The sequence below is a fragment of the Babylonia areolata genome, chromosome 1, assembly GCF_041734735.1.
Source record: "Babylonia areolata isolate BAREFJ2019XMU chromosome 1, ASM4173473v1, whole genome shotgun sequence".
Classification (NCBI taxonomy): domain Eukaryota; kingdom Metazoa; phylum Mollusca; class Gastropoda; order Neogastropoda; family Buccinidae; genus Babylonia; species Babylonia areolata.
In genome coordinates this window covers 98,583,797-98,608,814 of record NC_134876.1, presented here as the reverse complement: position 1 = coordinate 98,608,814, position 25,018 = coordinate 98,583,797, and the positions used below count along the sequence as shown (strand labels likewise).

The window sequence follows — 25,018 nt, the reverse complement described above, 5'->3', positions numbered from 1 at the left end:
CGGAAGTGAAAATTATTACCATCTGAGACAGCGGGGATCCAATGTCAAGGCGCAAAACAAATAGTCAAGCCATGTGGAACTTCTTATGTTGTGTTATGTTATGCTATATCATGGTATGGTATGGTATGGTATGGTAGGGTAGGGTAGGGTAGGGTAGGGTAGGGTATTATATTATATTACATTACATTATTATGTCATATCATATCATATCATATATTATTTTATAATGTACATAAAGAAATGTGTGTGTGTGTGTGTGTGTGTGTGTGTGTGTGTGTGTCTGTGTGTGTCTGTGTGTGTGTGTGTGTGTGTGTGTGTGTGTGTGTGTGTGTGTAACAGAATAAGTATTACAGTCAAGCCACAAACCCACCCAAACAAATTTTCATATTTTAATGTCTAACACAGTATGTTTGCATTTGGTGTCATCATTGTTCATAATTCAAGGTAGATTATTTACGTCCAGCGAACAAACAAGAGGACAGGTCTGTTCTGTGATAAAAGTATGTTCCAGAACTTTTCCTTGGGCTAAGATCAAAATTTACATGCTGTTCATGCTGCATTATCATTTTATTTGAAATTATGTCTTGGGCATGAGATCTTATGGTGAATGTCAAGGTTTTTGTTGTTGTTTTTTTGTTTTTGTTTTTTGTTGCTGGTTTTTGTTTTTTTTTTGTTTGTTTGTTTGTTTTTTTTGGGGGTTTTTTGTTGTTGTTGTTTTTGTTGTTGTTTTTTTTGTGTGTGTGTGTGTGTGTGTGTGTGTGTGTGTGTGTGTGTGTGTGTTTTGCAAAACATGCTGCAGCAGACAAGCAAATTGCTGCAGATTATAAGAGTGTGTGTGTGTGTGTGTGTGTGTGTGTGTGTGTGTGTGTGTGTGTGTGTGTGTGTGTGTGTGTGTGTGATCACTTTCTTTTCTTTTCTTTTCATGTGACAATGCAATAACCTCAAGCCTTTCTAATCATTTCTCAGGAGTCATCAGCATTAATGGCAAGTCCCTGCGACAGACTTTTGGTTTTTGCTGTAGTGGCTTGTTCAGGCTTATTAAGTACCTTCCTAAAGCGTTTAGCCCGCTGAGCAAGCTTATCCTCCCCTCAAAATACAAGCGTATTATTCTTTGTCCTTACTTTAATTGACCCTGTTGTGACATGGCCAGAGATAATTTTGGCAGTTTGGACAAGTCTTGCATGTCAGAGCTAATTTTGGCAGTTTGGTACAAGACTTGCACATCAGAGGTAATTTTGGCCATTTGGTACAAGGCTTGCATGTCAGAGGTAATTTTGGCCGTTTGGTGCAAGGCTTGCATGTCAGAGGTAATTTTGGCTGTTTGGTACAAGGCTTGCACATCAGATGTAATTTTGGCTGTTTCGTACAAGGCTTGCATGTCAGAGGTAATTTTGGCTGTTTGGTACAAGGCTTGCATGTCAGAGGTAATTTTGGCCGTTTGGTACAAGGCTTGCATGTCAGGTGTAATTTTGACTGTTTGGTACAAGGCTTGCATGTCAGAGGTAATTTTGGCCGTTTGGTACAAGGCTTGCATGTCAGGTGTAATTTTGACTGTTTGGTACAAGGCTTGCATGTCAGAGGTAATTTTGGCTGTTTGGTACAAGGCTTGCATGCCACAACTTCCTGAAGCTTCCCTAGCATACATGGCCCGTTTGTCCTTTCATTCTTTTTTTCCCATTAAGTACTTTATCCTCTGGATTCTGAAGCTGCTGGAAAACTGTCCTCTGCATCATTAAGGTCACTGGTATGGGTTTAATCATGAATGTGCATGAGGGCAGATGATAGGATTCAGACAAGTTGTGTATGAAGATGCACATGTATGCATATGCAAGCGGGCAACATTGGGGTTTTTCTTTTTTAATAAGAACTGTTTAATGCTAGGGTTTGAGGGTTCCACTCCAGTGTTTGGTGACAAAGTTTAGGGGTTTGTGCACGGTGTGGCCAGTCCAGCTTCATTTTTCTTTCCCAGTTTCCTTGCTGCTGGGAATCTGGTTGGTTCTTTCCCACAAGATGGTATCTAATATTGTTTCTGGCCACCAAATGTCTCAATAATTACCTGTTGATCAAGGTCTGGAGTTTGTCAGCATCCAGCTTTCTCAGCCTCTGATCCATACAGGATGATGGGCTTCTCATTGGTATGTACATGCATGTGCATGCTTATGAGTTTTGTCATTATCTCAAAGTCATACAGACAGTTCCTTCGTGGCATTCAAGTTTCAAACAATCAAAGTAACATCTCCCAAAACCAAAACATGGAGTATTTTTTATGCTTTATTTTGGAGGTAAAATATGACAAAAACTCATATAAAATATGTGAGTTAAAACAGGAAACAAAACTATTGTTTGACAATGTTAGGTTATATAAAATAGGGAATTTCACTTCATATATGTGAAAACCTTTGCCAGGCTATATAAATAGACAACATGAAAAAACAATCCACAGCAAATCGGACATGAAAACACTGACAGCCAGGTTTTCTTGTTTCACTGTCAACATTCCAAACACCAGGCCATTCTATTCAAACATATTTACCGCAGCACCAGGGCTACAGAACAAACAAATTTATACGCAAGAGTTTCATCACTTTTTTAGTGGGAAATAATCTGTTCCATAATCAGATGAACATAGTGATAATGGTAACTTCAACATCAAGGAGTTTCACTGAAATCAATGATGACAAACAAAAACAGCAGAGATGTGCTGTATACAGTATGACCCAGAGGAAATGTAAACAGAAGCTGAGAGTTTGCCAAAGGTTAAACAAATCATCAACATTTTATTTCTTAAATCACAGATATGGACCAACCACAGAAATGGTACAGGTATATGAAAAAATAAAAATGGAAAACACACAATATGAGTCTTTTGAGTCAAAAAGAATATTACTCATAATATTCCTACTTTGCACAGCAGGATTGAGTCCTGAAAAATCATTGCTGGTATTTTCTATATAATACAGGATTCAAACCAATGAGAAATAAAGGCAATAGATGGTCAAACCATGTGTATCCTGGAAAAAGTGGATCTGTAACTTATGTCTAATTAGTGTCCAGTAACAACTGAGCAATTATCGTTACAACATATTTGTACAGTTTACAGTCACACTGACATACATTCTCATAAACAAGCTGAATTTCTTTTCTTTTTTTTTCTTTTCTTTTTTTTACATTTCAAACAAGATGTGGTCTTTAAAAACAACAAGAGTAACAATAACATGGTATAACTAAAAACATCAAAAGATACAGACAGACAAAATTTGAATACAAATGACCCTACAAGTTACACCAAAATAATAAACGAAAATATGAAAAGATGTAAAATATTGTCATGTTAGACACATTCACACAGAGGAAAGTCATTCATAATTCCCTTTTCTTTATGATATAGGCAGAATACAGTTGTTGTTTTTTTAAAGTAAACGACTTACAAATCAACACTAATTTAATCAGGAATAACATTTTTGTTTTTCTTTTAAATGTATAAAACATATCATATGGAGTATTAAAAGGTATACAATGCGTCAAATAGGACATCAGTTAACAAACAGTAATCGTTAAAATATTTCAGAAGATGGATTGCTTGTATTATCATTCTTTTAGATATTTACAAAATGATCATGAGTGGTACTATAAGGTAAATAATGCATCAAACAGGACATAAAAAAGCTAAAAAAAACAGTACATCCTTAAAAACATTTGAGAATATGGACTGCCTGTTTTATCACAGTTTCATGAAAGAAACGTGTTGAACTGCAGCTCAGTTTATCACAACCCACACAGAATCACACATTATGCTGCATTCAACACAATTTCTTGCTGAAAATCTTTCTTCCATACATTGTGGAAAGAAATCCAAAATCACATCAAAATAACAAAAGAATATATAATTCATCAAGACATTCCCTTTCTAATCTAACAACTGTAGTATCTGAATTTCAGTTTGTCATTACTGTGAAAAATGAGCTACACTAATATCACTTCCATGGTTCTCAGTTTTTCCCCCCATGTTGCATAAGACTCAAAGTGAGCATTAAAAAAATGAATACTATGATTCTCAACATTAATACTTTAGGCCTGTTTCAAGAAATGCAAGACTCAAAAAGTAGTTACAAAAGGCACAGCAAGACGCTTTACTAAATGGGGTTGAGATCAATCTGATTCAAGGGAGGTTGGGAGCATTTAACATTCAACGGTAATAAACAAGTTTGTTTTTTTTTTTAGCAAAGCCATTGGATCTCATGATTCAGGGAAAAAAATGATGGACCGACAACATTTAAGAATGGACAGTTAAACATTTTGTTTTCGACCCAGGCTTCGATACACAGCTGACAGACCTGGAAGGAGAAACAAAATCCGTAAGTTTCAACTCTGTAAGGGCACGCTCCTTTGAACCAGTTTGCTCAGTGCATCCCATCACCTTCTGCTACAGCAGAGGACAGTTTCACAGAAACACACCCAGTCTCTTTCTGCTTTGTTCAATGTTCACAGCCAAACCTATGCTGAATGAATGTACTGTAATTTCAGTCAGTTAAAACTTGTCAGCTTGTCATAGTTGAGGTTGTACAAATTGTCAGAAATGTCATCCAAAGCCCTGATGTACATGAAAGACAACTTGTGATCCTCCTGGGTGATGTTGAGGTGTCCGTAAAACCTCTTCAACGCTTCAACGTATGACATTTGAACTTGCTTGTCATAGTCTGCCTCGGCAACAGCACGGATCTTCTTGGCTTCAGCAGTCGCAGCTTCACGGATCTCTGCAGCTGCAACATAAATCATGAAAACAGAACTGAACTGATGTTCCTGCATTTTCCATTTTACATATCAGAGTCAAGAGTTACTGAATTATTTATATGGAATGGATTAAAATAGGCACTATATGCCTGTCCCATTCCTTCTGAATGAGACATAGGACTTTTAGATAGAAACATCTTTATAAGGGTAAAATGACTTGACTTAAGTTCTTGCTGTTTATAACAACTTCATGATTTTGATAACTTTACAGTAAACAATGTGTTTTCCATTTTAAAGGCTCACACACACATACAGATACACTTTTGTCACAAACATGTAATACCTTTGTTGAGGACATCCTTTTGGTCTTTCTCAGATATTTTCGTTTCCACAGCATGCTGCTGAACAAACAGCTCTTTCTCTGCTTCAATCTGCACAAAGATTGTAGGTACAGTAAGTTAATTACTGAAATGTGGCTCTGGTCTGACAACTTTGCTATGAAAAAAAAAAAGATGATGACATTTTCCTTTTGTTCTTGATAAGTTCACGACAAAATCCAAATCAAAAGCCAGCTGGCTTTAAAATGTCTTCCTTTTTCAGCAGTGCAAAATGATCAGTCACTTCCCAATCCTCAGAAGCATTTGCTGTCTGTCATGCAATGTTCATTTCTACCCTTTGTTATGCCATGTTCATTATAACCATCTGCTATGCTACATTCATTTTAACTATGTTATGGCACATTCATTTCTCCCCTGTTATGCTATGTTCATTCTAACAATCTGTCACGCAACATTCAATCCTCCCCTCTGTTATGCTACATTCAATTCTACCCTCTATTATGCTACATTCAATCCTTCCCTCTATTATGCTACATTCAATCCTACCCTCTGTAATGCTACATTCATTTCTCCCCTCTGTTATGCTACATTCATTTCTCCGATCTGTTATGCTATATTCAATCCTACCCCCTGTTATGCTATATTCAATCCTACCCCCTGTTATGCTATATTCAATCCTACCCTCTATTATGCTACATTCAATCCTTCCCTCTATTATGCTACATTCAATCCTACCCTCTGTAATGCTACATTCATTTCTCCCCTCTGTTATGCTACATTCATTTCTCCGATCTGTTATGCTATATTCAATCCTACCCCCTGTTATGCTATATTCAATCCTACCCTCTGTTATGCTACATTCATTTCTCCGATCTGTTATGCTATATTCAATCCTACCCCCTGTTATGCTATATTCAATCCTACCCTCTGTTATGCTACATTCATTTCTCCCCTCTGTTATGCTACATTCATTTCTCCCCTCTGTTATGCTACATTCATTTCTCCCCTCTGTTATGCTACATTCAATCCTTCCCTCTATTATGCTACATTCAATCCTACCCTCTGTTATGCTACATTCATTTCTCCCCTCTGTTATGCTACATTCATTTCTCCCCCCTGTTATGCTACATTCATTTCTCCCCCCTGTTATGCTACATTCATTTCTCCCCTCTGTTATGCTACATTCAATCCTACCCTCTGTTATGCTACATTCATTTCTCCCCTATATTATGCTACATTCATTTCTCCCCTATATTATGCTACATTCATTTCTCCCCTATATTATGCTACATTCATTTCTACATTCATTTCTCCCCTATATTATGCTACATTCATTTCTCCCCTATATTATGCTACATTCATTTCTCCCCTATATTATGCCACATTCACTTCCCCCCCCCTTGGTGCCTGCCTGGTGCTTTCATCACCATCCTCCAGGTCTCACAACCCCCTCATCCACACACCAACAAACACTGTGTAATTTCACAGACCCCACACCAGCAGAATAGCCTGGAGAAAGAAACATTCAGACATCCATCTAGACTCACACCCCAACAAACAGCACATATTTTTCAGAGCTGACTAACCAGCAGAATAGTCTGACGAAGAAAACGCTCCGACACTTCGTCAGGGACATCCACCAAGCCCATCTGGAAATACTTCATCTCCATGTGAACCCCCTTAGTACAACCTCTTCCTTGCAGTCTGCAGGAACGACAGTCCACACTGGCACTGCAGTGATACGGGCAGCAGGATGGGCAGCAATTACCTGCAAAGATACATTTATGTCATCCATAGGGAGGGAAAAAAAAAGAAGAAAACAATGACAACAACAAAAAAAAGGTGCATTTTCATTATCCATCCATTCATGACTTTTCCAGCCATGCTGCTAAGCAGCACTATATATCAGCAGCATCAAACTGCTTACCCACACAGCAGAAAAAAAACCCAACAAAGATGGAGACAACACAGCAAAACTGCATTTTCAACTTGTGTCACTGATGTATTAAACATTCATGTCAGAAAATTCAGAACATCACTTAAATACCAAATCCGTTCTGATACATCTTTGGGTTTTGTTATTTGTTTTTCCTCCATTAAGGCCCAAGTATTGCATGAAACTGCTTCATCCTTCTCTTACTTTACGATGATGAAAAAAAGGTATTTGTTTTCTTTATCACACAAAGATTACACTATTTCTTTTTCATAAAATTCTGATTTTAATAGGCAGAAGATCTAACAAGTCTATTATACTGCTAGTAAATAAATTCTTAATCTTTTTCTTCTTCTCTCATGAGCTTTATTCCCATATTCATTTGATTCTCTGAGTGGGTTTGTAGACGTCTGACCATTTCTACCCGGTCATTTAGGTTGCCACACTGTTTTCATGGATGTTCATGCTGGGTTTCTTCTGTTTTGATAACCCACCGAATACCGTCAGGAATTACAGGATCTGCATATAATATTGATCTGGGAGATCAGAATACCTTACCCCACCAGGCGCCGATACTGGTTTATCTTTTAAATCTCGTCTCAAAACTCACCTTTTCCCTCAGCAGTAAGTTCAATTGTGGCAGGTCCACTTCCTTTGCGTTAGCTGTGCTTGACTATGTATGTATACATATGTATGTGTACATAACTACATGCATGTATATGAATGTGTATTGTGTGTGCGTGCGTTTATGTAAGTTTGTGCCTGCCTATGTGTGCGTATGTGTTAGGGTAGCTGTTAGATACACGTGTATTGTTAAAATGTATGTACGCAGTGTGTGTGTGTGTGTGTGTGTAGTCATATTTTGGTGTGTGTATGTAACATAGATGTAATGCTTTAGGTTAACAAAGCGTTTTTGTAAAGCACCTAGAGCAGATGAATTCAGGACCCTCAGATTTAAAGTCAAATGCTCTAACCATTCAGCTACTGCCAAATGTTTTTGAATGGTCATTAAATAAAAGACACAGCAGTAGTGTTTTTCCAGTGAAAAGCTCTAAAAAAATCTACATTGTGAAATGAAGACAGCAGGATAATGTGGTTTTGGTTTCACTGCCCTCCCCCAAAATTGGAACTTGCTGTCATCCAGTCTGCATAACACTCCATCTCTGCCTGAACTGATACATTTGTTTTGCCAAGCATTCGCCACGCTATGTTATTGGCTGTGTGTGAGTTTGCATGGTTTTAGTACGTACATTATGTGAGTAGGGTGTGTACAACAAACTGAGTTGCATTATTCAACCCAAATAAGAATGATTCATCATTATTGTTATTATCTATCATCAGCAAGTAATGCTTCTGACTGCTGACTGAGGAAAGCCACGCTGTGTACTGACCAGACAGTGTCAAAGCCACAGCCTCCTTCAGTGTCCGTTCCACATGAGAGCGGTTCAGACGGAAGTTATCCAGACTGAAGACCACTCCAGCATTTTGGATGGTGCTTCCAATCATTGAGTCCACAACAGGTCTGTAGTCTTGTGCGTAGTTGGTGAACAGCTGACCTAATTCTTGTGGCCTGAGGGATACACAATCAACAGGTAAACAATGTCTGACAATATGTATGTTTGTGTGTGTGTGTGTGTGTGTATGTGTGTGTGTGAGAGTGTGTGTGTGCCCATGCACGTTTTTGATTGCATGTCATTTCATGCAAGAATGTATGCACAAGAGAAAGAGAGGGAGAGAATGTGTGTGTGTGTGTGTGTGTGTGTGTGTGTGTGTGTGTGTGTGTGTGTGTGTGTGTGTGTGTGTGTATGCACGTGCGTATCCACACATGTCCAATGTGCACCAATCATGCCAAACAGTGGAAAGAATTAAGACAATGAAGTAAAGGAAAGCTGACTGCCTTGGGCTGAAGAAGCTTTATCGCTACATCATTCATCTTCAGGCTCAGAAGACGGCTTACTTCTTAAAGGAATAAGGAACACTTGCTTCTTTTCAGAGGTGTCCAGTCTGGAAGGCATGGACCAATAATTTATCTTTTTAAACAACAATGTTACCTTTACTTTTTAGCGAAAATATTTTGTGTTTGCTTATTAGCCCAATATGTTTTGCTTTTACTGTGCTTACTATTGCTTCAACGACTGTAGTACTTTAGTTTCCGGTCTTCTAACTCAAGGAAGCAAATAAGATCAGCACGTCATCAAGAGTTCAGATTATTCCTGGTATTTTGATCCTTTGTGCTAAGTTTCTCACAATCCATCAAAGACAACGATACTGTTACTGCTTCCTTCAATACAAACTCTGACAAGTAATCATGATATCATAATCTTGATGGTACTTTTTTCGTTAAATAGTTTGATTCCCCAAGTTTGTTTGTTTTTTTTGTTTTTGTTTTTTAATCAATGGCTTATTATTATAAACAACTACTTTTAATCAACCAACAGTCAGTAACATACATTTCGAATGCATGTTCCATTTCACACACACACCCCATATCTAAATTATATTCTAAATTATATATTTAAAGAAAAACAGCAACTAACTTTATGAAATATTGAAGGGTGATTCCCAGACTGAAGGGCAGCCCATCTGAAGTGAAAATTTCAAGGTGCTTCTCCACATGATGGGCGGTGCCTTGGAAACGTATCAGCTCCACATCTGGGGTCAGTAAGTGGCATCCTGGGTAATAGACATCGTCCCGGTTCACCTTGCCTGATACACGACTTTTGGCCAAGGCAAGCTGAGAGAAAAAAAAAAAAAAAAAAAAAATTAAAACAAAAAACATTTTGAAACATTAAAAACAGCATAAGCAGAGGAGAGGAAGGAAAAGAATTTAAGAAAAAAAAGTGAAAGCAAAGGGAAGCAAATGATGAAAAAGAACAATAACCAACTTTGTAATAACTTGTACTCTAAAACTTATGCGATATGCCTCTCTCTCCTCCTCTCAGCATTCCCTTCTTATTCCCTATCTACATATACAGATATAAAAATGTCAAAGAGAACAGAAAAAAAAGAAAAGAAAAAAGAACACACACACACACACACAAAACCCCTGTGAAATACAAACCAGAATGACAGGAAAGCTATGTACCTCGTAATACTCCACGTAAACAAAGCTGGCTGGTAACAGTCCAACTGTAAGGAGCACTCCAATCACAATAATGGCAACAGCAGCAATGACCGGTGTATTTTTGGAATCGCCAGCAATATCCAGAAGCCGTCTCAATCTAAAATAAAAAACAAAACAAAAAATAAAGCAAATGAAACCTTTCAACATCTGTGCATGTGTGCATATGTGTGTGTGTGTGTGTGTGTGCATGCGTACTTGTGTGTGTGTGTGTGTGTGTGTGTGTGTGTGCGTGTGTGTGTGTGTGTGTGTGTGCATGTGTGTGAGTGTGTATGTGTGTGTGTGTGTGTGTGTGTGTGTGCGCGCGTGTGCATGTGTGTGTGTGTGCGTGCATGTGTGTGTGTGTGTGAGTGTGTGTGTGTGTGTGTGTGTGTATGTGTGTGTGTGTGTGTGTGTGTGTGTTTGTATGGGGATGTTAGGCTGGTGGTGTGAGTTTGTGTGCAGAAGTGTACATGGGTGAATGGCTGTGTGGGTGGAATACTGCATGTGCCTATGTCAGTGTAGTGTATGTAATCATAATATAGCGTAGTAATACACACAGAACCAAGCTCTATGTGTTTTACAAATCCAAATTCAAAAATGAACCGAGTAAGCACACATGCAGACATACAGAAGAATATGTATGGGTGTTTGTGTGTAAGGACAGAATGCATATATATACAGATAGATAGATAGACATATAGATAGAGACAGATACAGATATAGATATATAATACATGTATAGATATATAGAGAGAGGGATAGATAGATAGATAGATATGCGTGTCTGTTGAAATGTGAACTGAAACAGAAAAATTAAGAAGTAATATGATGATTAAGTAGTCTTGTTAGACATCCATCAGTTTACTTTTTTTTTTAAACAGTAGAAAACTATTGAATGTGTTTAATAATACTGACTGACATGTGAGACAGGAATGTATGCTTAAAAAAAAGTTAACACATGGAACATGAAAAATACACTTGACTGATGCAAGTCAGCTATGTATGTTTCAAAAGGTTAACACTTATTTGATTAATGCCAACCAGTAGCACAATGTGTTTGTTAAAAGCCGAAAGTCCTTTTCCCAAATGAAACGTTCCCCATGCTCTTAAATCTTATAATAACAACTGCATTTTAGGACATGGTATCTCAAATGAGCCCAAGACAATTACAAAAATATACTAATATTATACGAACACAGCATACATGCAGATAAGCAAACATTTACACTAGTACACACACACACACACACACACAAACACACACATACATACACACACACACACTTCCAGACAAATGCGCCCCTATGCCACCACCACCACCCACCACCCACACTGAATCAAAACACGAAAAAGCTTGCACTTCGTGCACAGAAAAAAATACACCTACCTCGAACGACGTTTGGATTCAGACTGCCCTTCCTTTCCACCATCCTGGCCATCCCCACCCCCCCTCTCCAGGTAATGGAGGCTTGGTGCACCTTGCTGACTACCGTTACCAGCATCTCCTGTCAACACAACCACATTTATACACATCTAGCAATCCAACAGACAAACAAAGGCTTGAAACTACTCTGTTCATAGACTGCATGGTGTGTACCAGTAGGCTTTTACCTGCTACATGACTGTTTTTACCCCCACCAGGTAGGCAGCCATACTGTGTTTCCAGGGAGTGAGGATGCATGTTGGGTATGCTATCATTTCCATAAACCACAGAAAGATGACACACATTACGGGATCTTTAACACACGCATTTGATCTTCTGCAAGCGTATACACACAAAAAGGGTTCAGGCACTGGTATGTCTGCACATCAGCTGGGACATCAGGAAAATTGAATATCTTAGCCCACCAGATGGTTTGACTGGGATTTTGATTCCAGGATCCTCAGACTGAAAGTCCCAAACCTTTAACTAACTGGCTACTAAATCAATCAAGTGTTGAAATAACGAAAGAGATGAGATCAACATTTCTTTTAGATCTGTCACTGTTATAAAGTTCATCATCAATTTACACAACAATTTGTGCTCTAGATACTGTGAGAAGTGCTGAGGTTCCTGTATCAGACTACACAGTCACACCACACACTGTTATTCAAAAGGCAGACTGACAGCGCAACAGCTTAGTTGTATCAGACTACACAGTCACACCAGACACTGTAATTCAACAGATGGCACAACAGCTGAGTTGTATCAGACTACAGTCACACCAGACACTGTAATTCAACAGATGGCACAACAGTTGAGTTGTATCAGACTACAGTCACACCAGACACTGTAATTCAACAGATGGCACAACAGCTTAGTTGTATCAGACTACAGTCACACCAGACACTGTAATTCAACAGATGGCACAACAGCTTAGTTGTATCAGACTACACAGTCACACCAGACACTGTAATTCAACAGATGGCACAACAGCTGAGTTGTATCAGACTACACAGTCACACCAGACACTGTAATTCAACAGATGGCACAACAGTTGAGTTGTATCAGACTACACTGTCACACCAGACACTGTTATTCAACAGATGGCACAACAGCTGAGTTGTATCAGACTACACAGTCACACCAGACACTGTAATTCAACAGATGGCACAACAGCTGAGTTGTATCAGACTACACAGTCACACCAGATGCTCTTATTCAACAGACACCGACAGCAACTGAATTGTTCCAGCCCTGTATTTACCATTTGAGAGTCCTTGGTTCAATCCTTGTGTTGACATCTTGTTGGTAAAGGGTGGAGAAAGGATTTTCTGTTTTCTATGGCCAACTCATAATATCATGCTGACCTGCCAGTGCCTCAATCTTTGTTTGTGTGTTCTACACATGCAGATTATAAATAATGCATGTTAAAAATCCCATAATCCATGTCAACATTTGGTGGGTCATGGAAAAATGAACACAACTAGCATTCATACCTCTGAAAGCAGAGTATGGCTGCCTAAATGGTGGGGGTAAATATAGCTATACATTTATCTATTTATCTATCTTTCTGACTTAGAGCACAGCCGACCAAGCAGGGCCACATCAGGGCTGAAATACTGTAAATACAGACTGAGAAGAACCTAAAAAAAACAACAAAAAAACAACACATAAAAGCTGGAAAAGAAAATCAGGCCTACACAGCAGTCATACTCATGTCCATAAATTTTGGATACTCCTCTCACTATTCCGTCAATCCCCCCCCCCCCCCCCACCCTCCGACCCCTCCACCCCTTCTCTCTCTCTAAAAATATATATATGAAAAGAAAACTGAAAGAAAAAAAAAAACGGACCTGGCCGTGGGCGTTCAAACACAGTCAACTCAATCCCACCCAGGTCGTCAACATGCTCACTGGGTTCTGCATCACTGGAGTTCTCCCCGGTTGGCTCCATGGTAGACGAGTCCATTGCCAGCTGAAACAAGCCATCAGGCTTACCAGTTTACAACTGGATGCAGAAACCCACTGGAAATTAAAAAAAATTATAAAAAAACAAACACAGTTGATCTACAGAGAATATTACAGGTCTGGAATGTTTATCTGATTTCCCAGATCAGACCAATACAGATTTTGTATTTGTATTTTGTATTTCTTTTTATCACAACAGATTTCTGTGTGAAATTCGGGCTGCTCTCCCCAGGAGAGCGCGTCGCTATAATGAGAGCGCCACCCTTTTTTTCTTTCTTTTTTTCTTTTTTTTTTTCCTGCATGCAGTTTTATTTGTTTTTCCTATCCAAGTGGATTTTTCTACAGAATTTTGCCAGGAACAACTCTTTTGTTGCTGTGGGTTGTTTTACGTGCGCTAAGTACGTGCTGCACACAGGACCTCGGTTTATCGTCTCATCCGAATGACTAGCGTCCAGACCACCACTCAAGGTCCAGTGGAGGGGGAGAAAATTTCGGTGGCTGAGCCGTGATTCGAACCAGCGCGCTCAGATTCTCTCGCTTCCTAGGCAGACGCGTTACCTCTAGGCCATCACCCCACTGGCCGCACACACACACACATTCACACACACACACACACACATATATATATATATACATACATATATATATATATAATCTGACTTGAGGCTTGTAATCTGAGAGAGATGGATGTGTTGTAACGCAAAGCTCTGGTTTATGGATTTGGTTTACTTGCCAATATGTGTAAATCATTTAGACAAATGTAAATTACCCACTGAGTGATGAAATATCTCCCAAATCCTTGGACAAAACATATGAACGTAATACTCAGTAATAGATGGATATTAACACATAATTAAGTTTTCATTTAAAATTTATTGTTTTATTTTTTCATTATTATTACTCTGTAAAGCATTATGTCCAATCAAGATGATATCCATCTCTCTCAGATTACAAGCCTCAAGTCAGATTATATATGTATGTGTGTGTGTGTGTGTGTGTGTGTGTGTGTGCGCGCGCGCGCGCATGCGCGCGTCTATGTCTGTGTCTCTGTGAAAGTATGGGTTTGTGTATGTGTCCAGTCAGATTATCTGTAAACTTCCAGAACAGACTTTTACACTCAAGAGCATTAAAATTAAAGGCATCCTTTCAACCAGGCTTCATACAATGTAATCCGAAGGCTGTAATTTCCCCTTTGAGTAACCAAAGCAGCATTCCTGTGCAACGTTTGCATGGCTCAAAATCACCACTTATGCATATATATATATATATATATATATATACCATGCCAGATGCTGGAAATAAGCTTACCAGACAGCTAATCTACAATTTCAGTTTCTCATATAAATAAAGGTATCAAGAACTTTAGGAGTCACACTGTACCCGATTTGTGCTTGGTCCTAAAAATTAATGTGTGCACACACGCACTCATACACACACACACACACACATACTCTCATACATTCACACATATATACATACTCTCTTTTAATCTCACATAAGCAAGCACAAACACACAACCATACATTCACACATGTACATATATTCTCTCTCTTTCTCTCTCTCACTCACACACACACACACACACACATCTTCTGCACCCTGGTTAACCACACAGCACAAAACAGGATAGGAGACCACCATCATCAGGTGTTTCACACTGCTAATATGGAAATAGCGGTAAGTTAATAATATAACAACAACAATAATTATTACTATCATAATAGTATTGACAACAGACTGATGATGATATAAGAGTTACTAATGATAAGAATGAAAGCACAGTAAAATGATACATCAGAATGATAACTTCAGACACTGATTAAACCAACTGTAAACAAAGCACTGAGGATAATCATGATTTTTAACTGACAGCGATACAGAAGGCATAATTCTAAAAAATGAAAATCTGACTCCCCCCTCAAGCATTTATGTTTATATTGTACATAATCAATCTGTAGAAATGTTGTCAGTCAGTTAAAAAAACAAAACAAAAAGAAAACAAATCAAGGTGTAACCAGTAACCGTTGGTGATCCATATCATTTAGTCAAGACAATCATTGTAATAAGAAGAATGAAATACCCTGAAAAGAAATCAATGCAAAATTCTCATCACCAACAGTGATTATTCAATTCATACATCATATATATATATATATGCATAAAAAATAAAAAACGAAAATGCGTATTTTGATTATCAAAGACATTGTTCTCTCCATGTGCCCAGCAAAATACCCTCCTTCTCCAATCCCCATCCCACTTCACTGGCCCCTCAAACCTCACTCTCTCCTGCAAGACATCTGTATGACATCTAACAATCTGCAGGGAGTACAAGAAGAATACATTTTTAAAAATTAGAACACTGCTTCAAACCCTAAGGCTGTTGAATAATGCTCTGCAAAACAGTAACATTCAATATGTCACAGGACAGTTGTAAAATACCTGCAATATGGGCTTTCCCACTTATTTGTATGACAAAAACAGGGTAAAACAAAATTATATCAATAAATTGTATAGACACTAGCTCTGAAATGGACAGCAAACAGGCTGCTAAAGATAAAATATATTCCATAATCTGTTCAACAAGTCTCTCCTGACTTTTAACAGACAAGGAAAAAACTGAGCTGGAGTATAATGTAGAACAGAATAGAATAGAATAGAATAGAATAGAATATGTCTTTATTACCAAGTGTACCGGAGTCACAAAGATTATTGGGGGGGGATAGTACATAACAAGATACGAACATAAATCGAAAAACATACACAAACACAGATACAGTAGAAATTAGGATACATACAAGTGCATATCAATATAAAAACTTGTGCATACTCAAACATGCACACACTGCACACACACACATGCATGCACACACACACACACACACACACACACACACACAAACTCTCTCTCTCTCTCTCTCACACACACACGTTTGAACAGAAGCTGCATATTACATGTGGATGGGGCTGATGACTAGATATTCAGGCAGATGGTTGTTGGTTGCACAATTCTATTTATCATACTGGATTTGTTTGAGAGACAGGGCATTGACTGCTTTGGGGAAAAAGCTATTGGTTTTCGTACTTATACTTCTGTACCGTCGACCAGAAGGGAGCATCTCGAAAATCCCAAAAACTGGATATGATTCATCCTGGCTGATTGATTTTGCTTTTTTGAGTAGCCGCTTATAATATATGTCTTCTAGAGAAGGTAGATCAGCCCCCAGCAATCTTGGTGGCAGTTTTTACAATTCTGTTAAGGGCTGCAACTTCTGCCTTGGAAATGTTTCCGTACCAAACAGTAACAGCAAAGGTTAGCACACTTTCAATGACTGCTCGGTAGAAATCAACTATGATTTCGTTTTTAATTCCGAACTTTTTGAGGCGCCGAAGAAAGTACAGGCACTGTTGTGCTTTCTTAACAATTTTTTCTGTATTTTTCTCCCGTTTCAAATCGTTGGAAATGATCAGTCCGACAAATTTAAAGTGGCGATGAACTCTAAGTGGTAAGGGGTCAGATCTGGTCTTCCTGAAATCTAGAATTAATTCTTTGGTTTTTGATACATTGAGTTCAAAGTTGTTTTGATCACACCAGCTGACAAGTTCCTGTACTTTTTCCCTATATTTTGACTCATCACTGTTCGTAATCAGTCCTTCTAGAGTAGTATCATCGGCAAACTTTACCATGGTGTTACATTCATAACGAGTTGCTCAGTCATGTGTGAATAGTGAGTATAACAGTGGGGATAGAACACATCCCTGTGGGGCGCCTATGTTGAGAATGCATGTGAGGTCACCAACTTTAACAACTTGTGGTCTATATCTTAGAAAATTTAGGATCCATGCACAAATTGATTCAGGCAGCGAGAGGTCTTTCAGTTTAAAATATAGTTTTGATGGCACTATTGTGTTGAACGCAGAGCTGTAGTCAATGAAAAGGATCCTGGCATAGCTGTTAGGATTTTCGAGATGTCTGAGGACGTGGTAGAGACTTGTGCTAATGGCATCTTCAACTGATCTGTTAGCTTTATAGGCAAACTAAAAGGGATCAAAAGATGGAGGAATGCAGGTTTTTAGGAACTGTAGAATCAAGCGTTCAAATGTTTTCATTACGACTGATGTTAAGGCTAAGGGACGATAACCATTAAGACAACTAGGCTGTGCTTTTTTTGGAACAGGAATGATTGTTGATTTCTTAAAGCAGTGTGGCACCACACAAAACTGAAGGGACACGTAAGCCTGAGAACAAGGTTAAAGCAAGCAAACTGCAATCATATTTTGTTGGATATAGGATTCAAGTTTAGATCAGCTAGCATAAATGACAAAGCAAGCACAGTTTTGCTTTACTGCTTCACTTCATACTCCATATGATACCACCTCAGGGTGAATACCCTCTAAAATAAGCAGGAAAGGAAGATGGTGTGCATTAAACCTACAGAAGAGGATCTGAACAAAACACTGAATAACAGAACAAAGTCTCACACATTAACGGTGCCTTGAACAACAACAACTATAATGCCAACACTGTCAGTGTTACTGGTAATGGTATACACACAGCAGCTGCATGGTATAATCAACTTCTAACCTGTGTTGCATTTCTTTATTTTCAGCCACCCTGATTGCATTAACTCCAAAGTAAACCAAACAAAAAGAAAATGAAAAAAAAAAGTCATTAATCCCTCTCCCCTCCACCCCCTTAAAAAAATCCAACATCTTAAATCAACTGCCAGAACAAACATAAAAAAAATCTTTTATTAAGAGCAGCAACATTCCAGATAAGAGGGTAAAATGTCAATGTAAAAGGAAACAAAACAATGTAATCATTGCAAACTTGAATGCAAATGGCATCATAACATTGTTTCAAATTGTTCATTGTTTGTGCAATAAGATCAATGTTAGACTGTGGTGCATTTTTGTGTCTATATTTTATATATATATATATATATATATATATATATATATATATTCAGTAGATAACAAATATAACAGGCATGTGCTGTTGTTTTATTTGAGAAGTAGGAACAGAGAATTATATTCGTACAACCCAATCCAAATGCTATCATTTTATCTGCAGAACTAATTGCAGATCAGTTTGGCCAGTTCATAACAGCTGCCACTGTACCCTGAACTGAATCACATCATCATAACTGATAACAAAACAAAGTGATTTTGAATCTGAGAAAATTTCTTTTATGTATTTCAATGATGAGTGATAATGGGTGTGAAGCTGACGCTAAGGAAGTCCATTTAGGTTTGGGAAACCTGTACTTTGTGGTCCCAGTCTCTGACTACAACTATCAGGGCTATTCTCTGCTGTGCTTTTGCTGTGCTGTCCATGTCCAATAAAGGTCCATACATTCTGCATACCAAAGGTATCATGCTCTTTTTCATTTTGTGTGCAATATTTTGACCAAAAGAGGGGTTCTTGAAAATAAGTATCCATTATATGCCATGTTTTCATTATGGTTTGACCATATGATTTTGATTAAGAGTAAATTAATATGAAAGCCTTTTCTTCAATCATCAAGTCATAGCCAAAACTGATCTGAAATTAGTTCTGTGATCAAGGACTTGATAATACCTTTATATCGTGCAAGTTTAAAACAAACTTTTAAAAAAACTTACAAAAAAATATGGCTCATCAACATTGCACTGAAAAAATACAAATGCACATAAATATCAGATCATACTGAGCTGCATCAACTACTGTCACAGGAGAAATGGAAAAGCTAAAGTGTGGGTTCACTTTGACTGAGAACACCTTTGTCATGAAGGATCCGGTGATTAGCCAATCAGAAAGAAGTTAAATCCTAATCGGTGCTTGGGACACACTCGGTGCAACTGCCACAGTGACCAAGAGACAGAAAAGAAATTCTAGAACAAATGTAGAATGACATTTGAGACTTGTAAGACCCAGAAAGCAAAAAAAGATCAACACACCCCAACACATACACTCACAAACTTTCGCACAAGCATATACACATGCACACTTATACATACATAAATCATTCATGAAAAGTATAGTTCATTATTTTCATGATTTTTTTTACTTACCTGATGTCACCATCATGTATCAACCATGACCAACTGATATTACAACAAATCATCAATTTGTCATAGATGAGACTGAGGCTTTTGGTTTAGTCAGAATCGTTTTTGTTCCATAAAAATAATTATCTTCACTTTGAAATGCCTGCACAGTTATCTACATTCAAAATAACTGGTAAAAAAGCCTAGATTCAGAATCCCTATTCATTTTCCTCTACAACATTTACTTTATTCCTGTATATCCTACAGCTTTTGTTCTAAATTTAAAAAAAAAATTTATTACCTATGAATATTCCAATTCCCTGCACGGAGAAAGCAATTTTTGTTACAAAATTCTCTGGCACTGGATGGGGTCATCATAGATAGATCTATCTTGATACATTTGTCAACTTTTTTCTCTCTTTCTAAGCTTAATCTGAGACAAAACATAGCACACCAAAACACTTTTTAAACATTAACAACCACTACCACTGCTTATTCTTCTGGATGTTAAATTCTCCACACTACATGCCTTCCACAGAAAAAAAACAAAACACAGCTGGCATCCTCCCAGTTGATTATTTTAAATCTGGCTTTATCAACTTCCAATTGCCGTTAAACACCAACTTCCTTTAGCAGTAAGCAGATTCTGCTACTTACCCAAAAGCTTGTTACTGCATATAGAATACAGTATTGAATACTTCCCTCCTCACCCCCTTCTTTCACATCACCTTAAAAAACATACATGCTTTGGTGGGCATCTATCTAATAGTGCTTCCCCCTACATCAGTTTCCTGTAGACAATGTGAACAAAAGCATTTGAAAAACGAAACAAAAACAAAACAAAACAGACATACCACATGAATGAAATATTTGGGCAATTCACTGTTGCAGTGTGCAGAATAGTAGATCCAGAACTGTTGTTTTTTTTTATAGTGAAAGAACAAATTTGGGACACATAGAAGAGCAAACTAAAACAATTTTTTTCAAAAACAAAAAAACTCACACACACAAATAAAACAACCCAACCTATAACCACACACACACACACACACACACCAGGAAAGCTATGGAATACTGGTACCACTTGTGACACAAACACTTACAATAAATGAACGCCTTCTTCCATAAAATGGTCTGTTAGTTCTTTGAGAACTCTGCACATTGTTAAAACCAAATTAACTCACCTACCAACCTCAATGAATGCAAAGAAATAACAGAATGAGGAACAACAAGAGCAGAATATTTTTTCCTTTCTTTTTCTTTGCTTTTTAAAGGGGCAATGGGGAGTGAAGGTTGTGGGGATGTTTGGGGGGTGGAGGTAGAAGGATACACCACCAACGTTTGTGAGTAGTTGTCTTTAAACCCTAATCCCCTGTAGTATACATTCTGTTTTTGATGTAAAGTGCTTGAACATTTCTTTTTTCATCATCACCCTGATAAATATTGAGGAAAATTATGAAATAGATTGTCACCTTCTTTGCCAGTCCTTTCAGAGACACAACCCACACTTTGGGTGGATTAAAGAGAGGTGTAAGGCTCACTCTAAACATTCTATATCAATAACTTCAAATACTGAATCAGTAAGATCAGTAAAAGTATAATTTAAGCTCACCTTTGATCATATTACTCATAACAATAAAAATCACTGTGAAAAAAAACAAACGACAACAAAAATCAATGCAGGTGGTATCCATTCTTTTTTGTAATTCTGATTTCTATCTGACCTTTTTTTTCCTCATGGTAAACTTTTAAAACATTAGAAAGTTTAAGATTAAGCCTTTCAGAATTAATTATGCTTTCAGAGATAATTGTATCACCAAAAATACGCCAGAAATAATTATGCTTTCAGAGTTAATTATGTCACCAAAATAAGTCATGTTTTCTTTTGACCATTTCTACAAAAGTTTTGAAGATCATGTCTGTAATTTGAAGGATCCATTGTACTGTCCTAAAATGATTTTAAAAAAACACACACATCATTACAGGGGGAAAATACATCTAAACTGATGTACTCATTTCTAAATACACACATAAATTCAGTTACACATACTACAGACAGGATCATATTCTTGGGAAAGCATTCTATAGTTGCCACATGCAGTATAACAAACAAAATAACCAGCAAGAGAAAAAACAGATTAATTTACTGTAAACACACACACCACAGAACTTGAACCTCTGTTTGTTTGTCTTGAGAAAAGTTCCAGCAAGTTCCAAGTTGTTCCTTAGCTATTTAGAATGAGAATAAACTGATATCATGTGTCAATTAACACTGACTTAAAGTTTACTTAAAAGCGTATATGGGTATTCAGTAACAGACTTTAAACATTGCAAAAAGGTGCAATGTAATGCAGTGAAGTCTACAGCAATGCAAACTGACACGTTCAAACATCACAATATTATAATACATATTTAAAAAACAAAACAAAAAAAACAACATCTGTACAGATCTGTTGTTATAGTTTTCTACACTGGCTGAATATCTAGGACAAAAACAACATCCTGCCAAACACTTTGGACAAAAACTGAAATGCTGGTTCTTTTCCTTTTTTTTTCTTTTTTTTTTTTACCACAGGATGTGAGACACACTACTAGTGTAAGCACCACACAGAAGTACTGACCATTCCCATTTCTTCTTCTGGTGTTCCATCTCCTGCATGATGTCTTCTGTCTCTTGACTGTCCTTCAGCTGAGCAGCCATCATCAGAATCCTTCTCACTTTGGTTTTCTGAGATGAAGAGGAACAAACACTTGTTGTTTGTTTTCTAATCAACTACCACCTTGTAAGATCAATCTAAAATAGCTTTTCAACATTTATGATTTCTCCTAACACTGAAAATTAATAGTTAAAAAAAAAAAGAAAAAAAAAGAGGTTGTATACATAGAAAGATCATTAAGTGCAAAGTTAACTTAATATACAAAACTGGCTACAGCTGACAGTCAACATCAGTCTAACTGGACATCTGAAAATGTGGCAGTATACTGCCACTGCATTCTTTCTTTTCCCTCATTCTCTTCCACACCACACTGTATAAGATGCAAAATGTGTCAAGGGTGTCTGCATGTCTATAATACTGTCAGCTTGCCTTGTCCATCAATTGTGCCATGGAAGACATTGTGTAATCTAATTGTAAAGAGCTACACCAGTGGGTCATGGTAAAACAATTATGTGTAGTTAAATGCAAATATATACATTTCTGTTATTTTCAACCAAGCTAGAACCTATCTTTATGAAACTGGACAAAGTTGATTTGATTCCAAATGGAAAAAAAAACACCTCATGGAATGGGGAGAATTTGACAGATCTCAATACACACTGCTCTCTGTTTATATCATACATCTGTTTGTGGCAGTAGCCAAAATGACCTGACTTTGACTTGGTTGATCTTCACTTCATGCGGGCAGTTTTGGTGCTGGAATGATGCTAATTTTGCTATTGCAGACACAGAAGCAGAAGCTGAAACATTCCTACATTCTCTGGCACTGGTGACTTGATTACTTTAGTTTCGCTAATTTCAATGTTGGAGCAACATCTTATTGTCAAAATGTACCAGTCAACTCTAAAAAATACTGTCTTGTGCAAGAGACTCACACTCTCTGGCTGGGAACCATAGTACTTATGGCTGTCTTTGCTGCAGTCCTTACATAATTTCTTTACATAACCCTCAGTTCTGTGTAAAGCAAATGCATGTTCCCTGTAAAGCAAATGGTGTGGCATATGGTTATGTCCACTCACCAGATTCATCCATATATAAAAGTCTGCTAGCAGAATGGATTCTGAGGTTCCCATCTTCATCCACTCCCACTGCATCAACATCAGTTTCTGCTTCGTCTGCTGAACACTCAGGAAAGGAAAGGTTTCCTTCTTCATCAACTTTGATGTCGTCCAGGCAAGTCTCCTGGACACCATCATCATCATCTCTGTCTGACATACTGAATGCCCTCTTCTTTCGCTGCCCCTCCTCCTAGGAATAGCTGAAAAGTTACAAATATTTCCTTTAATATCTTTATCTGTATAACAATGATTGCTGAAATAAGGCAAACCACCAACAGTAACAGACAGGCTTTTGATGGCATGGTGATAGATCAGTTAAAAAAGAAAAAAAAAGAAAGAAAAAAAAAAGAATATATGGCCCTACTACTGCCTTCTTCTTCTTCCATTAATGTTCAGCGGTCATAACTTTGACCATTATTAACATTTTTGCAAGTGCAAGTGCAAGTGTGTGCTCTTAGTCAGAATTTCGTACTCATAGCCCTTATCCGTGTGCCATTAATCATTAGGTGTGGGGGAGGGGGGGGAGTGAAGGACCTAGTGGGGGGGTGGGGTCTACTGTGCCTGGAGGGCCCTCAATACCCTCAAGCAGAAGGTGTTGCAGGAGGGGGCCTCGACAACATCATGCCTAGCCAGGTTTCTTTTTCAACACCCACATAGATAATAGTAATATTCTTTTCTCAATTTATTCTGGATCCTGAAAATGCAAGAATAGAAGAATAAAATCTTTTTGTAAGACATGGATGGCTGAAGTGTGTGTGTGTGTGTGTTTGTGTGTGTCACTGTGTGTGTGTGTGTGTGTGTGTGTGTGTGTGTGTGTGTACTTGCGCGCTTGCTTGATAACTGGCAAAGTTTCTGAAGAAGAAAAAAAAAGCATTGAGAATCAACAGCGTCGAACACAAATGACAGACAGGTGGAGCAGGGAGATGATGAAGTTGGAGTTGCCGCCCATGAATGCAGAATGTGTATCAACGATGGATTCAACAGCTGAAACAAACATCTTCTTCTTTGCTATGCGCTGCTACAGTTTTAACATTCATTACTTTACCTCTCCACCCTCAACAGGATGGTCTCTTTAATTCAAATATCATTTAGTCCGACAAGGGGTTCCAAGTATTTAAAATCAGTCGGCCAACACTCCAAATCGGATAACCAAGAGTTAACAACAAACCATATCACAGAAACCTGATACATTTCATACTCGGTAATGTCCAACCTTAGCAACATAAATTCCATACTTTTTGTTCATATCGCTAATCTGTTCTGCAGCGACAGTTTCCTCGCAGCAGCATTGCAGATCTCTGGAAAAGTTTCGCAATGACAGAAACTTCAACAAGTTCACCGACAAAAGGTCACTTCCTGTAATCGGCTGGACAGGGGATGACATCATCGGAATGTGTATCCATGATTCACGATTCAAGATTAAAGAAAAACCGCACTGCACCGGGAACACATACTTACACATTTTTCAATGACATGCACACATATAACCCTTTATTTAGCAACGAATATAAATCAACTTTATATACCACGCACACACACACAATTATAATTGTCACCATCCCACACCTTACCGTACTGACTTGAACTACATCACCCTCGGCCCCATCATTAACTATTAGTGACCGATATGTGCGCAGAGCATCTGCCGGCAACGACAATACTTGAGACAGTGACAGAGACAAAGATCACTGCCAGTCAGTGATGATGGTGCACTGCGAGAG

General features: G+C 37.9%; 1 protein-coding gene across 2 annotated transcripts; it reads right to left on the bottom strand.

Moving 5' to 3' along the window:
- Positions 1-2,253: 2,253 nt before the first annotated feature.
- LOC143290122 (uncharacterized) lies at positions 2,254-24,663 on the bottom strand. Of its 2 annotated transcripts, XM_076599411.1 has the most exons (12): positions 24,533-24,663; positions 23,259-23,497; positions 22,144-22,250; positions 20,626-20,676; positions 13,382-13,502; positions 11,493-11,610; positions 10,088-10,223; positions 9,540-9,736; positions 8,394-8,572; positions 6,656-6,837; positions 5,075-5,162; positions 2,254-4,760 (listed from the first exon to the last, which is right to left on the bottom strand). In XM_076599411.1, the coding sequence occupies exons 2-12, from the start codon at positions 23,452-23,454 to the stop codon at positions 4,525-4,527; spliced, it is 1,611 nt and encodes a 536-aa protein (XP_076455526.1). In that variant the 5' UTR covers positions 23,455-23,497; positions 24,533-24,663; the 3' UTR covers positions 2,254-4,524. The 2 variants fall into 2 exon arrangements, with proteins under 2 accessions (XP_076455526.1, XP_076455532.1); XM_076599417.1 differs by lacking the exon at positions 20,626-20,676.
- Between the last annotated feature and the right edge of the window lie 355 nt (positions 24,664-25,018).